Genomic DNA, 16,101 nt, shown 5'->3' with positions numbered 1-16,101 from the left:
TTTATCAGGAAGGATTCTGAGTGTGAGTTCATGCCCATGGACTTTTTAAACCTGTGTACAATCTAGTCATTCTTTATTCTCTTAGAATACTCTCGGATGATCCTGTTATTCCTGTACCCAACAGAGCAATGTGCTACTTTATGTCATGATATATAATTTTCAGTGGATACACAGCTGTTGTTAAACTAAAGTGTGTAAGATCAGTGTGATTGAGTGATAGTGCACCTTCTGCTGGGTGAAGTGGAAAACAGCTTCAAATTAAGAAGCGGTGCAACAGTGCCCTCCAGTGGTGTAGTGATAGACCTACAGTCTGTTTCATATATCTTTTCATTCATAACTTTTACATATAAATACACACTGTCAACATCAAGGTACAAGACAAATTTTCCATCTTAATACTGTGCCTTTATTGAATCTCTGTAGTGATTTATACACTTTCCCACCTTGATAAGGAAATGAAAACAAGCTTTTTTCTTTCGCAACATAAAATGTCAAACATCACATTCACAAATGACACTTCCATACAGTACAGACTGCTATGGTCTGATTGTATTGGGAAACACAGCAGCTAATGTGAACAGAATGAATAAAAAGGAGAAATGTGTTCCTGTCCAGGAAATATAGCTAGCACCAATTGGCTACAGCTCCCTACTGGCGATATTGAGCAAGGCTCAATATCTACCCATACATAGTACAGCACAATGTCTGAAAATACAACAAAATATCCCAAAACACAGTGACCATACATTTTGTGTGCATCACAAAGGCCTAGTGCAGAAGCGGGGGGGCTAGACACAGACAGAAAAGCAGCATCGTCAGCCAGTAAAGGCTTTTAAAGAGCAGAAAGCAGGTAGCGCTGTAGGAGTCGAGAGGCCCAAGCATGTGCAAAGTCCAAGGTCTGACAGGAGCCCTAACCCTCCTCTCTTCCTGACAGAGTTCAGGGCCAAGCCTCCACTCTCCACCTCAAGCACCCGGACTCCCCAACAGCAGTCAGAAAGCTTTTAACCCTCGAGTTATAAGAGATGTTAGTGCATTTAGTATCAAAGAAAATGACTCCAAAGTTAAAGGAAGATCTTGGATGTGGAATGCTAATCATGTTAGGCTGTTCTGTTAGAAGCACAGGCGTGTCAAGCTCTAGACTCTGGAGGGAAACCAGCACAGGCAACCAGCACCGGCAACCAGCACAGGCAACCAGCACAGGCAACAGAAAACCCAGCATTAGTAACACTTCATATATTTTTTTGAAAATACTATACAAAACTTTTAATAGAATACGTGTTGCCTATGGAATAATTATGATAGGAAATTGAACACAGCCACGAAAGAGAACATGAAATATCAATATGACATATATTGTTTTTAACTGTAGCTACACAATTACTGAAGATGTGCTATGTAAGCCAGAGTGGCTGATAACTAATGCGCCATGCTAACTGGCTACTGATATTGATTAAACATCAAAGAGATTATGCATTTATCAACTTTAACATTGTCCTCTGGTACACTTCTGTCATGCTCTTTGAGACGCAGTGCAAATACAACATAATACAATGAATGACCTCTAAAAGCACCAGATGGTTTTATGGGGCTTGGTTGACAGGTTTTATTGTAAAACATAGATAACAGGGGAGAGGCGTATAGCAACCTAGAGGGCCTGACTTCACAGTCTCCAATGATCTCTAACGATCCTTAATGATTCAGAACTGTCTGTGTGATCTGTGTAATTTCCGTTTGGAGACGTGAGGCTTTGTGTATTACTGATGGGAAATGACTCTTCCTGTCAGTTCCCATTAACCATGGCAGTCTGCCAAGAGCCCACTCCCCTTAAGGTGTGTCAGAAAGTGGGCCGCACCCCTCCCGTCTCCCCAAAACAAGCTTGGTTGTTTTTAAGGATGAGAGGTGATTGATTTGTTTTGGAAGTCTGTGAGTTTGGTGTAGCGCTGTGGTAGAGGAAAACACTGACCAGTAAGAGGAAGCTTTCAGCCTCGGCTCAAGAATTCTACCTTGGATGTGATGGAGGCGAGCGGAAAGACAGAAAGATCTCTCTCTCTGCCTTGCCCTTGTTTGTGTTACATTGATGCCCTCGTGACCATGCGTTCTGCCATGTCTGCAGACTACGTGAAGCGCTATGTGATAATATTAAAAAATCTATTCAAAAAACATCTAATTGATTTGGCTTTCTAAACGGAAACAGATCGTCACAGAGACAAAAGCCCCACGGCTACAGAAAGTGACATCACCAGTGCCAGCAGCCAAGGCCCGAAGGGGAGGATCATGTTGACGCCAGAGCAGATAAAAATATTTCCTAGGAAGACGGAAACAGAACATCAGGGTCTAATTCTTACATATTGATACAAGACACATGACTGCACATATGACACTCCTGTAGCCTTCACACAGGTGTTCAAAAGATGAAACGCACTCAGAAAATGTAGATTGGTAGGTAGACAGACACACAGAGGGATACTATATAGACATAGAGATATATACAGTAGATCACAAATAGACATTACATTACATTTAGTCATTTAGCAGACACTCTTATCCAGAGCGACTTACAGTAAGTACAGGGACATTCCCCAAGGCAAGTAGGGTGAAGTGCCTTGCCCAAGGATACAACGTCATTTGGCATGGCAGGGAATTGAACTGGCAACCGTCAGATTACTAGCCCGATTGCCTAACCACTCAGCCCCCTGTCTATAGACTATAGATCATATATTCATTCCCTTAGGGAAAGTACCCTTACATCAGTGTATGACTCATATGTAGTCTGTGTTCATATGTACACCAGCAATTCCCCACAGCAAAATAAGTTGAACAGAAAGCCTTACTCGGGTGCACTCCCATGCTGTTCTCCTTCCACACGCTGCCCTGGTACACCCTGCAGGTGTAGGTGTAGGGCTTCTCGTCCGCCATAGGGGCCCAGGTGAGGCGGCAGAGCGTGGGGGTGACCAGGCTGACGTTGGCCCTCCGCCGGTTGTCGGAAGAGACCAGGGCCACAGCGTTGGGGTACGTGGTGCCCACCAGGCGGCTGTCCTGCTTGAACTCACAGTAGGGTCCCGGGAGCTGGTTGGTGGGGGGGAACTCGCAGTCCACACGGATGTTGCGCTCCATGTAGGTGAGGCAGGGGTACATCTGAGGCCCGCGAGGGGTGTACCAGAACCCTGAGGCTGCTGAGACAAACACTGACACACATACACGCACACATGCACACACATGCACACACATACAAGGAGACACGCACACACGCTGATGAGTACTATCAGAGATCTAAACCAACAACACCTGCATCTGTCCTTTGGAATAGGGAAGGTAACAGAGGATAGCTTAGGCTTGCAAAACGAAATAATGATATACTGCACGGCAGTAATGATTCTTTTACAAGTTATTGTAAGATGTTTTTGTATTGCTTCATGCATCTCTTGTCACCTAAAAGCAGACCGGCTGTAGCGTAGCGGTGCGGCTCCATCTTGCCTGGGTTGTTTTTGGCCCAGTCAGCTTGAAAATGTTTTTGTCCCTGTGGATTTTTTTAAATTACAATAATCAGACAGAATTGTTGCTAGGCAGGCAATGTCATTCACGTAGTCTCAGAATGCATCAGGCCTATACAAATGAATATGAAGAAATGCTTAAGGCCTAACACTATTTTTTTTTACAACAGTTAATTAGCCTACTGTAGGCTATTACGAAAAGTCTATAACGGTGTCAAGAAACTGGACAAATAAGGCAAAGGTGACATGCAAGAAACATGTCAAGACTGTCTTTCTCCCAAAGAAAAAACGTAAAATTTGTCTGCCACATGACAGGGGGTAACATTGCCCCATCCTGTGTCCCGGCAAACGGGGCCCTTACCCCTTGTTTAGGCGGTTTGACAGACTACGCCCCGAGTCTGCGGTCTATCCTGATTAACACTGCACCAATACGAATTCCGCATTTTACCAGCATATGTCGGGATCAAAGAAAAAAAGAACGATGGCATTTACTATTCGGCTGTAACCTACAAGGTGCAGTAGAAAATCGGATACCTCGTACGCTACAATGCAACAAATATATCAATGTAAATCAATAATTTGCCTTTGACTGATCCGAACATTACCGATTACCAAATGAAACGTCTCGATTTCACCCACCTGAAAAAAAGTTGAAACAGATTTCACCCTCTGTTTAAGACCAAAGCAGCGACTGCGACTGTCTTGCCGTGGGCTACCGTAGATGAGACTGGCGCGTGCCGACAGATTCGGTTTAGTTGAATCAATTTTAAGGTTATCCACACTCCACGAGACCAGCGTCTTTGACAATACATGGAACTGTCCTCGGTTGGCGTGGTGCTGAAATGCCGGTTAGTGAACCTCCTACATGAGAGTTTTATATTAAACCGCCTATGTAATCTGATCTGTACCAGCACGGAGAAAGCCCATTGACCGATTTGTTAGGGCAGATTCTTAATAGGCCTGTAATATTGGACACTGCGCTACAATTCAGCCTGGAGGTGAACAGGCGACCCTGACATTAGGATTTGAAAGTGTATGTCTAATCTGCAATCTCGTTTTGTTGGTTAACTCTGTGCGTATCTAAATTATAATAGCAGATTTCGATTCAGATTCAGATCTGTAACCCCCCCCCCCCCCCCAACAACTCAACAAATGCAATATAATGATAATCATATTTAACTTAGCAGACAGGGTAATTTGACCCTGTGATTTTGATCTCCTGTCAAACCCTGTACCACTGACCTATAGGTAGCATATATGCTCACACCAGTGCATTTAATATTTTATATCTTGAAGACCACTAAGTACGAGATTATGTTATCTGTATATGAATGTAAAGCTCGAGCTCATCATTGTCTGACTGCTTTGTGCTTTGGTCCCAGTGACGGTATCCAATTAAGGTAGCCTATTTATTTTTGGCAGCATTCTTTATTCTTTTTTTTCTTTTTTTACCATAAACGCCCTTTCATATATGTGATTTTGTAATTGGTTGACTTACTACAAATAATAATATGATTGCATAATTAACATGATGTAGCGTCGCCCAACCAACTGGGCCACGTGATGCATGGATGGGCCTTTAAATCGTATATTAGCGTCATCTACTGGTAGGCTGCGTAGGTGAATTTTAAACGTCGCTGAAAAATGACGTTGGCTTGCGCCACTGCTCATGCGCTAATGATCTCCGCTAATTATGGATGGATGGACTCGGTTGTCAAAATTTCTAGTGAGGCGTTATTATGTTTTGGTGTGTTGGACCTATGACATTAATTACGTAAATATATAGCTTGCATGCAAATACGATGTAAGAATATGTAGCTAGCTAGCTTTTTATAAATGATACCCAGCTAACCCCCAATCTGGAATAGATACCTACGTTCGCTTTGTTTACATACACAATGTACAGTAGCTACCAGTTTGTGATAACACTAGTATCTTGATAAATTATTAAGACAAGCTAAAATTGGATTTTTGCTTTATTGTAGTTAGATAGTAACATTTTCTACCACGTATTTTGAAACATAATTTAATTTCAATAGTTATCCGAACAGCCTGTAAAAACGAGTAAGGTTTGCTAGCTAGCCATCTTAAACCCGACCCTAGCATCTGCGGTCCCAGGCGTTGTAGCAAATGGTTGCACTAAGCCATAGCTAGCGTGCTAGCTCACTTTCTTATCTATCATCCTCTAATTGAATAATCAAAGCGAACTAGCAGAAATATTATTTTCATCGTTGCTAAACAGGGTAAAGTGTTGAAAACGAGACGCCAGTGCTGAGTTTCCGAGGGACGAGGACGTTGGGGAGGCCAACATCAGTTATCCAGTCGACATGAAGGGGTGAGAAACGAAACAGATGTAGTAAAGGGATACATTCAAAGAGAGAGAGAGAGAGAGAGAGATGTACTTTATTCATACCTAATATGTTACATTATTACCATACCTATTACATTATAGCATGTATCAATTATTATGTTTTTGGGGGATCATTATTGATGGTAAAATGCAGAATTTAAATGGACCCATCAAGGGTCTAAGGTAACAAACGACCATCAAACCAACATACCTCTGCTACATATATAAATACATTTAAACAGCGTGCTTAAATATACTCTTGCAAGCCACCTGTCAGTCGGTGTTACCTGTATAGGTTACGGCTGACATGTTTGTGTTGCAGGCATCAGAAAACCCTGGAAGATGATGATGAGGATGTTCCTGTCATCGAAGAGGGTAAGAACACAACCCTTTCCACAAAACCAACCTTTTATCAATTGGGGAATGTTTTGTGCACGTGTTGCATCTGTGTGAATAATATAACAATGTCGTATTATTATGATTTTTTTTTTTACTCTTCTTTTGATATGATTTTAGATAAATTGACTCTACTTGTAATCGTTTTTCTATAGGGCTCTGTCTATACTTTATGACCTTTACTTGTGAGTTTCTCTGTTTGTTGGGGTGAATTGTTTCATTTATCCTGGTGGCAGCCTCTTGCTGTTGTCACAAATCAAATCTTAGTGAATTTGTATAGCCCTTTTTACAATCAATGTCACAGACGGCTTCACATACACCCTCAACCAACCTAAATCCTCAAGGAAGACAAAGAAAAACTCCCAGAACAACTTACTAGAGGAGGAAAAAAAATGGAAGAGACTGTTGATGACTGTTGATCAAACACTGTTGATGTAGCTGGCAGGAAACTGGTTAGACTGGCTCAGCGAGCGACTCAGCAAGCTGCTCAGCCATCTTGCTTCCCATATATTTCAAGGTGCTGTTGCAACAGCGGATGATCCAAGCGCCATCACCACCATCCAATCAGCCGCAACCTTCTCCTCGGACCAGCCAATCAAATACCTGTTCAAAACGGAGGGAGCCGGAGGGCAGGTAGGAGAGAGGGACCCTCCCCCAGGGCATGCAGGAGAGAGGTAGCCTATCCTACCTAAAACAAAAGAAGAACAAGAAGAAGAAGGGAGATAAACAAGTAAAAAAATGACAAGATTTTACGATACGGCTGTACTGACCTTTGACCTTGGTGGTTCAGGTGACCTACCGGGTGATCCAGGTGTCGGACGGACAGATGGAGGGACAGACGGATGGAGCCGCTGCTGTGAGCGTGGTCACGGGGTTCCCTGCCACCTCTCAGGCGGTGACACAGGTGCAACAGAACGATGACACGCACGCACACACACACACACACACGCATACACACACTTGCACACACACTTTGTGAGCGGTACAGTCGGGGTGTCTCATGTTTTGTTGTGTGTGTCAGGCTGTGTTCTCCCAGTCGGACGGGCTGGAGGGGGAAGCCTCGGAGACTCACTACTACTACCCCGCCACCATCACTGACGCTACGCAGGCTGCCATGGTGACCAACGTCCAGGCTGCCGACTCCATGCTCAGTCAGAACGCACCCGCCGGTGAGAGAACCATGCTGTGACATCACGGCGCTACGTCATCACGCTGTACTGGAGCTTTTGATCCACAGTCTCACGCTCTTATCTGCAACCTTCCCTTGATGTCTCCCCAGGTCAGCTGTATGTGATGATGTCACCCCAGGAAGTTCTGACCGGAGCGAACCAGAGGTCCGTAACACCCTGAAAACTCCTCAATAATCCTCAGTAATATCCAGAGCCAACAATGCCATCTGACCTCTGAGCAATTACACACATTTAGTCAATGTTCTTAAACTCAACCGATTATTGTCATTTTACTTTACTGTTCATTTTGAACAGACATCAGTGTGTTTATTTGGAAAGATTACTGTATATTTCCACTTTTGTATTTCCATCGTAAGTTTGGTCTTAAATGTAATTTAGTAAAGTGGTATTAAAAGGTCTTAAAAAGTCTTAAATTGAACTTGTTTATACCTGTAGTCACCCTGGTTATATGTTGTTGTTGGACTGTCGTTTAAATTCCTTCCTCTCATGTCCTACAGCAAGTCAGAGACGCCCCGCACTTCAAGAGACGACAAAAGACGAGCCCAACACAACGAAGGTGAACAAGGGTCCATTGATGATGCAATGTGTGTGTGTGTTTGGTGTGTGTGTGTGTGTGTGGGGGGGGGGGGAATGTCGCTTCTGCTTCAGGTCTTGACCCCCTCTCTTTCTCTCGCTCTCTCTCTGCCCCTAGTGGAACGCAGACGCAGAGATAAGATCAATAACTGGATCGTCCAGCTGTCTAAAACCATCCCAGACTGCACCCTGGACCCCACCAAGAACGGCCAGGTAGATATGACGAGGAGCCCGGATATGCTTATTTTTATTTTCATCTGGCTTGTTGGTTGTCTGTGAGTGTTTTTGGCGTTTTCCGATTTTCCGTGGTTGTGTTGTGATTCCTCATGGTTGTGCTGTTGTTCCCTTCCCAGAGCAAAGGGGGAATCCTGTCCAAGGCGTGTGACTACATCCAGGAGTTGCGCCAAGGCAACGCCCGGCTGGGGGACGAACTGGAAGCCCTGGACAGACTGAGGATGGACAACCAGCTACTGAGACAAGAGGTGCTCCTGTCTAGACAACATTCTTATGGGATGGGCGTTGCTTCCCTTGAACAGACTTAACTGTAGAATTAGTGGAGGGATTTATTGTTTCGCGGATTCTGTAGTGTTTTGGTGCTGTCTAAACAAAGTTGGAATTCTCCTGGAACAACTTCACAGGTTGATTTGTAACATTCTGACTTCTATGTCGCGTAGGTTGATGAGTGGAAAACAAAGAACCAGATGCTTCGGACCCAGCTGCGCCAGCATGGCATTGCGGGGGCAAGTGTGGAACCACAGTGAGCACACCCCCGTGGTTAGGAGGACCCATTTCAGCGCGACACTGTGGATGAAAAGCAGTTGGATCCAGATAGCTGTGAACTGTTGCTACCCTCAGACCCATGTCATTGTTGTTTTTACTCCACGCATCTTTATGGACACTTCCCCCAAACTCATGAACATTTTACACTAAGTGGAGACTGTAACACAGCAGGAGTGATATGTTTTACTTATCGCTTTTTATTTTCAGCGTATCAAACCACTCGCAGCCTTTTTTTTCACAAACAAGGATTGAGGTTGAAGCTTTTTATGTTTCTGGAGAGGTAAAACTCAGATGACGAGGAATCCTAGGCCATGTCTCAAAAGTTCATGATAAATGAAAGTTGCAGGATCATCGTTAACTATATTGGTTTCTTTCCATTTAGATTCAGTAGGATACATTTTCTGTTACAGAAGCATGAAAACATATTACTTCCCAACATCGGCTTTCATTTATTTTGTGTTTGTGAAAGTTTTATTGCCGTTTTGCTATTAAATGCATTTGAAATACATTGTTAGTCTTTTTCATAACCATGAAAGAAGTGTATAAAGTCTCCGACTTTTTGTATTTATTGCAAAATACCTTGAGTAATATTCGCATCAAGTTGAAATGGAAACTATTTGAGGGAAGCAGTTTGAAGAATGAGTACTCCCGGTTTCATGACAATAAAACCGGTTAAGTTACTTCTCCAATTGGTCAATTGGTATTTTCATAATTACCTACGTCACCAAGGTAATGCAGTGCGAGTTTCGAGGCCAAGCAAGCCTACCACAGGTGTTCACCTAATGCGGAAGGGCGGAAGTCATCAAACCTGTTGCGCTGTTCATTTGTTTCATCTGCGTGTTTTTAACTACACTGCAACACTGTATTTGTAGCCAAGTTTAGTTTTGGGACTTTGTACACGACATTTTGAACTTTTTGTACTTGAAAGCGACGGGGGAGGACATGTTTGTCAGCAAACTGTTTTCGGTGTTTCTCGTCTTCAGTTTTTCAGGTGAGTTCACCTTTCGTCGAATAAACAATATTGAACTTTAAGTGTATGTTGATTGTACAAAGTCTGTTACCGTGACGCGTGTACATATACGTTTGTAAGCTTATTACCTTCTATAGTATGGCATGAACCCGGGGTACCCCTCCACAAAGGACTTGTTTCTATGTAGCTAATATTATGTAGATGAAGTGAATCAACAAATACTTTTCTTCACTGTTTGTAGAAACGAATTGTCTGATACTGATCAAAAAACGAGCATTCTTAACTAACCTGTAGTCATGGTCATGGCTTATGCTTTGTCTAACCACTACCGTACGTAGGTCTTAGGCCTTCTCAACCAAACAACAATAGGCAATTGGAGCGTTTATTCTCTAGAGCGGAAAGTTGTACTTTTACGATGTTTCCTTTTTTAAAGTCACCTTGAACAAAAATTCAACAGATTTATTGAGCTCCCTAGCCTCCCTTATCTGCATGTTTCAGGTTGGTATTCCTCCCCCACCCCCGAAACTCGCACCGCAACCAGACAAACAAGGAAGTCTCCTCTGCTTTCGTTTAAAACACTTCTTAGTTCTATTCACTCGGTCCAGGAACACCTCAACCACCATATCATCTGAGCGGATAATATATTGACCTGATTCCTGTGTAGTGCTATACCCGCTAGACCTCTAGGTATCTGAGTGGAGAAAGGAGGGACCCATACATGAGAACATTTACCTAAAATGTGATTAATTCAAATTCAGTCTTTTATCCCATGCGTCATACAAATATTGCATGTTAAGTATAGTCCCTTACCTCGATAGAAAAGGAAGAACACTTGACAGGTGATTGTGAAATGAGCAGCACTTGTGTTGCTCTGGGGAGCCACAGGCTAATCAAAGGAAGCTCTGCTGACATTGAGGATGTTTCTCAGGTTTATTTATCAATTGTTTAATGTTGATGCTGATTATCAAAGTGAATACCTCTCAAAGATGTTGAAGGTTGGGTGTTTTTATCCATAGCAACATTAAAAAAATATTGCAAATAGAAAGTACATTTGACTCTAGAAAACCTGCATGGGATTAAGCGTTCCTGTAGTGTAGTCTGCTTATCACTAGAGCACAGGAACTGGTTTTAAAGTGGGAGGGTGAAAAGTCCTTCAGTCCATGTTTACAAGTGCCTGTTAGTCAGCTGGCACAGTTCAACCTGGGTAGAAGACAGTGTCTCTCCACTCTTAAAAGACCTAGAGGGCAGATGCTCTCACAGGGTTTGAGGAGTGGAGGATGAGAGGTTTCAGTGGAGATTTAGAGCAGATCATGCACCGAGGAACTGTTAATAGGTGGAGGTCTTAAACTGTTGTGTGGCTTTATATGAGACACTAATCGTGTCCATTTTGTCGAATTCATTTTCTAATTGTTGTTTATATCTCCACAGATGCAGCCTTCGACGTCACAACATCCACCCCAGATGTAAAGGTCAAAGAGAATGAGGGTATGTTTTACTCTGGAGTCGAGTATGCTCTGCGGCATTTGATATGGCTGCTTTGTCTAGTAATAGCCATGAATTAAATATGAAAGAAATAGTTTAGCAAATTGTTTTGAAAATGCTCATGTCTCTTAGTTCCCTAGCGACGGATGGTTCTGGTTCCTGACCATCTGTCTTGTTTCCTAAAGGTGCTGATCTGACGTGTAGCAACACGGCAGACTTTGGGGCGGATGCCAGAGTGGAGTGGAAGTTTAAAAACAAAGGCTCCACAGCTTATGTCATCTTTGATGGGAAACCGACCAGTACGTACAAACTCTGTTCTTGTGATGAGGAAAATGGTTTTTGTCGGAACCGAATTAACTGTAATATGAACATGACTAAACGAGTTTAGGAGAGCTTTGCGGACCAAAGGGCAGCAATGACATTCAATGCACGTTCTGAAGAATTTTGAATGAAAAATTGTATATGTATAAAAAAAAAAGTTGCTAAATATTGTATTCCCACTTGAGCGAGTAAAAAGGATACAAACTAACATTGGTCAAAGGGAGGATTGTCGGACATAGAACTTTGAAATACCCTTTTTTAAATGTTTTCTCCTAACGTGATGTTTTTCTCCCTTAGCTCCATACGCAGGGAGAGTGACCAAATTTGATGGGAGAATCCGGTTCAGCAAAGTGACCCGCCAGGACACTGGGGAGTATAGCTGTGAGGTGTCCGGTAATAGCAAGTATGGAGAAGCCAAAATCCAGCTGACTGTTTTAGGTAAGGCATTACCCCTGCTCATACTTATTTAACTAAACCCCCTCTCCCCCCGTACTTCAGATAAAAGCATCTGCTAAATGAAAAGTTTCCTTTATTATACAATGTAATGTATTGATTACTGTGACTGCGCTGTGAATCCCGCTGCGTGCGTTTTGTGTGTTACTTCTCTGCAGTTCCCCCGTCGGTGCCCACGTGTCGTGTGCCCTCCTCCGCCACCACTGGGGGTGCCGTGGTGCTGGCCTGCAACGACCCAGACGCCTCGCCCCCTGCCACCTACAAATGGTACAAAAACGGCACCCCGCTCCCTGTGGATCCCAAGAAGTTCCCCGAGTTCAAGAACTTCACCTACTCGCTGAACCCTACCACAGGAAACCTGGTGAGGCACTCCTCACCCTCCTCCTCATCCTCCTTACCCCCCTCCTCCTCATCCTCCTCACCCCCCTCCTCACCCCCCTCCTCACCCCCCTCCTCACCCCCCTCCTCACCCCCCTCCTCACCCCCCTCCTCACCCTCCTCACCCCCCTTCTCACCCTCCTCCTCACCCTCCTCCTCACCCTCCTCCTCACCCTCCTCCTCACCCTCCTCCTCACCCTCCTCCTCACCCTCCTCCTCACCCTCCTCATCCTCCTCACCCCCCTCCTCCTCATCCTCCTCCTCACCCCCCTCCTCCTCATCCTCCTCCTCACCCCCCTCCTCCTCCTCACCCTCCTCCTCACCCCCCTCCTCCTCCTCACCCCCCTCCTCCTCCTCACCCTCCTCCTCACCCTCCTCCTCACCCTCCTCCTCACCCTCCTCATCCTCCTCACCCTCCTCCTCACCCTCCTCATCCTCCTCACCCCCCTCCTCCTCCTCCTCCTCCTCACCCCCCTCCTCCTCCTCACCCTCCTCCTCACCCTCCTCATCCTCCTCACCCCCCTCCTCCTCCTCACCCTCCTCCTCACCCTCCTCCTCACCCTCCTCCTCACCCTCCTCCTCACCCTCCTCATCCTCCTCACCCTCCTCATCCTCCTCACCCTCCTCATCCTCCTCACCCTCCTCATCCTCCTCACCCTCCTCATCCTCCTCACCCTCCTCCTCACCCTCCTCATCCTCCTCACCCCCCTCCTCCTCATCCTCCTCCTCACCCCCCTCCTCCTCCTCACCCTCCTCCTCACCCTCCTCATCCTCCTCACCCCCCTCCTCCTCCTCACCCTCCTCCTCACCCTCCTCCTCACCCTCCTCATCCTCCTCACCCTCCTCATCCTCCTCATCCTCCTCATCCTCCTCACCCTCCTCCTCACCCTCCTCATCCTCCTCACCCCCCTCCTCCTCATCCTCCTCCTCACCCTCCTCCTCACCCTCCTCATCCTCCTCACCCCCCTCCTCCTCATCCTCCTCCTCACCCCCCTCCTCCTCCTCACCCTCCTCCTCATCCTCCTCCTCACCCCCCTCCTCCTCATCCTCCTCCTCACCCCCCTCCTCCTCCTCACCCCCCTCCTCCTCCTCACCCTCCTCCTCACCCTCCTCACCCCCCTCCTCCTCACCCTCCTCCTCACCCTCCTCCTCACCCTCCTCCTCACCCCCCTCCTCCTCCTCACCCTCCTCCTCACCCTCCTCCTCACCCCCCTCCTCATCCTCCTCACCCTCCTCCTCATCCTCCTCCTCATCCTCCTCAGACTATCTTTTTTGTTCATGATTTTCTTTTGTCAACAGCAGGAAGGTGTGTGGTGGATAGATAGATGAATAGAAGTAGATTTAATTATGAATGACAAATGCTAATCGAAATGCTAGACTGTTTTTCCTCCTGATCAATATAAACATCTTAACTTTACCCACAATCCTCCAGGCCTTTCCGTCTGCTGCTCTGGTGGATTCTGCAGACTACTACTGCGAGGCGTCCAACATGGCAGGGCCCTCTAAAAGCTGCCAAGCTAGGAAGATGGAAGTTCGTAAGTCAGCGCTTTTACTTTTCCTGTTCAGAGTGTTGGGCAACAAACCTTATTTCTTATTTTTTTTCCATCATCTGAAAGTGTTGCTGAAAGGAACTTAACATTTGATACAGTGTATTTCATGGTGTTACTCGGTCACCATTTTGACTTGATATCATTACTGGCACAGTTAAAACCATGTATCTTGCTTTGGATAAAAGTGTCTTCTGAATGAAATGAAGGATTTTAAAGTTGAGGTGTGCTCCTTGTTCTATGTCAGTTCAAGTCTGGGTTGTAAGTTTCTTTTAATACTGAAACCTGCATGAGCCACTTATGTCATGCTCAAACAATGTGCTCTGTGACTATACAGTGATCCTATCCAGCTGGTTTATATGTAACCAGCCTGGCTGGGGTAGTGTGTGACTGTTGTCCTGTCTCTGTCCAGGGGACGTGAACACTGGAGGTATTGTTGCTGGGGTGATCGTAGCCCTCCTGGCGGTGGCCTTGCTGGTGTTTGGTCTCTGGTACGCCAATCGCAAAGGATACCTACCCAGTGAGTTCCTCCCCCCTCCCCCTCCTGATCCAAACACTCAGTGTCTACTCTCGGTAGACTTTCTCTACGGTCCCGTTCATGTCTAAATTGGCCGATTGAAAGATGGTTGCATGACTCGTTTTTGTGTTCTCTCCCCCCCCCTCCCTCTCTTCTTACAGTGAAGAGCGAAAGGTAAGACGAGTCCCTTTTGTAGCTGGTGCATGCATGAGCTGATGAAGGGGCGTCTGGACCCAGAGGGGTCTTGTTATACATGTTGGTTATGTGGTTGTTGAGGTCACTATGGGCCTCTGTCTGACTCTTTCTGACATTCACAGCAAACCCAAACCCTCGGTGGTCTACCAGCCCACATCAGAGTACGGTGATGAGGAGGATGTAAGTTTCACTTCTCACCTTTTTTCTTTAAAGAGTTTATTTACCTTTCCATGTCTTCCTTTGGCCATGTTTAGAACGCAGGAAGTGAAAGCTCCCCACATGTTCTAATGCAAGTAGTTTTAATGAGTGTGGGGAAAGAAAGTACACTAAATAATATTACAAGTATTATCTAATTTCATCACTTTACAATTCAATCTTGTACATTGCCATAGCTCAGTGGTTAGATCACTTGACTGCATTTGGATAAAAACATCCGATAAACATGAACATTTAACATTGAAAGCCAGCAGGAGGGTATAACATCTCTTATTTCTGCCTCAGGGTGGTGGTGGTGAGTTCAGACAGAAATCGTCCTTTGTGGTGTAGTCTGTCTGGTGCTGTTACATGTCAACGATGGACCCAAGACCACACTTTGTATAGGCCCACTGCCCCTTCTTTGATCAGAGTGTCTAATGTCATCTTTTAATAGTGTTTTAGCTTATCTTCAAATGACCTGTATTAGCTTAAACGTGTTTTGATATCCCACAATGTTTTCTGCTTAAATATTGCTGTTCTCTGAGAAATTCAGAATAAGACATAAACCTTTCTTCCATTTGTGAATACCTCAGATCTGTGTGATTTTGATATTGTAAATGTGTGCTTCTTTTAAGTTCAATTGTGAAATGGTTTGTTTACAATATCCATAGATAATGTTGTTTTAAAGATGGTTGTTGTGGTGCATTATTTTATTAATTACATCTTTATTATTTGTGTGTGCTTTTAGATGTGTATATACCTTGATATTCTGGTTAGCTGGACCTTAGCACTCACATTGAATACTGTTAATCTAAATTAAATTAATTGTACAACCAAACATAGATAAACCAACATAAAATGCCGTTTTAAATGGTCGAAGTCCATGTATGTTAGTAGGCCTAGGCCATTTAAAATATATTAGCCAACATTAAATTGAAGGATTATGGAGGGTCGACACATAGGCTATGTAAGTTTTTTTTATTTTAATAAAACGTTTCTCTTGATGTCTATTTTGCTTAAAATTGTGGTCCTTTCTTGTCGGTTTTAATCGCACGCGCACACACACACACACACAAACACCACACGGTGGCAAGCTGACAACGTCTCCTCGTTATGCTTACGATAGTTTAAATAGGCAACTTCTTTTTTTTCTTATCGTATTTTATCACGTTTTACTTGACATGCGGAGGGCGTCTGTAGGCATATTTGTCATTTGTTTTGGGACGAAATCTTTGTTCATCTGCATTGTTACACATTGTCCAA

The 16,101-nt window shown here is 44.6% G+C and overlaps 3 protein-coding genes across 8 annotated transcripts; 2 read left to right on the top strand and 1 right to left on the bottom strand.

The window, feature by feature from the left end:
• Positions 1–410: 410 nt before the first annotated feature.
• On the bottom strand, positions 411–3,504 carry LOC146287921 (uncharacterized). Its single transcript, XM_084698581.1, has 3 exons — positions 3,430–3,504; positions 2,832–3,185; positions 411–2,305 (listed from the first exon to the last, which is right to left on the bottom strand). Exons 1-3 carry the CDS (start codon positions 3,467–3,469, stop codon positions 2,199–2,201), a joined length of 501 nt encoding a protein of 166 aa, XP_084554707.1. The 5' UTR covers positions 3,470–3,504; the 3' UTR covers positions 411–2,198.
• Positions 3,505–5,103: 1,599 nt separating this feature from the next.
• Positions 5,104–9,288, top strand: LOC146287920 (upstream stimulatory factor 1-like). Of its 6 annotated transcripts, none has more exons than XM_084698486.1 (11): positions 5,104–5,238; positions 5,734–5,826; positions 6,164–6,216; positions 6,755–6,870; positions 7,028–7,141; positions 7,259–7,406; positions 7,517–7,571; positions 7,925–7,983; positions 8,119–8,213; positions 8,354–8,482; positions 8,675–9,288. In XM_084698486.1, the coding sequence occupies exons 2-11, from the start codon at positions 5,819–5,821 to the stop codon at positions 8,759–8,761; spliced, it is 864 nt and encodes a 287-aa protein (XP_084554612.1). In that variant the 5' UTR covers positions 5,104–5,238; positions 5,734–5,818; the 3' UTR covers positions 8,762–9,288. The 6 variants fall into 6 exon arrangements, with proteins under 6 accessions (XP_084554612.1, XP_084554616.1, XP_084554613.1 ...); XM_084698487.1 differs by having other exon boundaries at positions 5,130–5,217; XM_084698489.1 differs by having other exon boundaries at positions 5,233–5,265.
• A 234-nt stretch (positions 9,289–9,522) lies between these two features.
• On the top strand, positions 9,523–15,848 carry f11r.1 (F11 receptor, tandem duplicate 1). Its single transcript, XM_084698485.1, has 10 exons — positions 9,523–9,771; positions 11,179–11,235; positions 11,418–11,531; positions 11,851–11,991; positions 12,165–12,367; positions 13,817–13,919; positions 14,344–14,451; positions 14,610–14,622; positions 14,766–14,823; positions 15,145–15,848. Exons 1-10 carry the CDS (start codon positions 9,723–9,725, stop codon positions 15,187–15,189), a joined length of 891 nt encoding a protein of 296 aa, XP_084554611.1. The 5' UTR covers positions 9,523–9,722; the 3' UTR covers positions 15,190–15,848.
• Positions 15,849–16,101: the final 253 nt, after the last annotated feature.

This window comes from Hypomesus nipponensis, chromosome 5 (assembly GCF_054491055.1).
Source record: "Hypomesus nipponensis isolate SF chromosome 5, ASM5449105v1, whole genome shotgun sequence".
In the NCBI taxonomy this organism is placed as follows: domain Eukaryota; kingdom Metazoa; phylum Chordata; class Actinopteri; order Osmeriformes; family Osmeridae; genus Hypomesus; species Hypomesus nipponensis.
Note: the sequence above shows the minus strand (reverse complement) of the source record. Positions and strands in the feature narration are given on the sequence as shown.

Excerpts from the sequence above, each read along its gene's own strand:
- LOC146287921 (XM_084698581.1), bottom strand. The coding sequence starts at position 3,469 with ATGGAGCCGCACCGCTACGCTACAGCCGGTCTGCTTTTAG. Across the intron at positions 3,186-3,429 it reads TACAGCCGGTCTGCTTTTAG|TGTTTGTCTCAGCAGCCTCA; the intron begins GTGACAAGAGAT and ends TATGTGTGTCAG. Across the intron at positions 2,306-2,831 it reads CAGCATGGGAGTGCACCCGA|GAAATATTTTTATCTGCTCT; the intron begins GTAAGGCTTTCT and ends CCGTCTTCCTAG.
- LOC146287920 (XM_084698486.1), top strand. Across the intron at positions 6,871-7,027 it reads CGGAGGGAGCCGGAGGGCAG|GTGACCTACCGGGTGATCCA; the intron begins GTAGGAGAGAGG and ends TTGGTGGTTCAG. Across the intron at positions 8,483-8,674 it reads ACCAGCTACTGAGACAAGAG|GTTGATGAGTGGAAAACAAA; the intron begins GTGCTCCTGTCT and ends TATGTCGCGTAG.
- f11r.1 (XM_084698485.1), top strand. The coding sequence starts at position 9,723 with ATGTTTGTCAGCAAACTGTTTTCGGTGTTTCTCGTCTTCAGTTTTTCA. Across the intron at positions 11,992-12,164 it reads AATCCAGCTGACTGTTTTAG|TTCCCCCGTCGGTGCCCACG; the intron begins GTAAGGCATTAC and ends ACTTCTCTGCAG. Across the intron at positions 12,368-13,816 it reads ACCCTACCACAGGAAACCTG|GCCTTTCCGTCTGCTGCTCT; the intron begins GTGAGGCACTCC and ends ACAATCCTCCAG.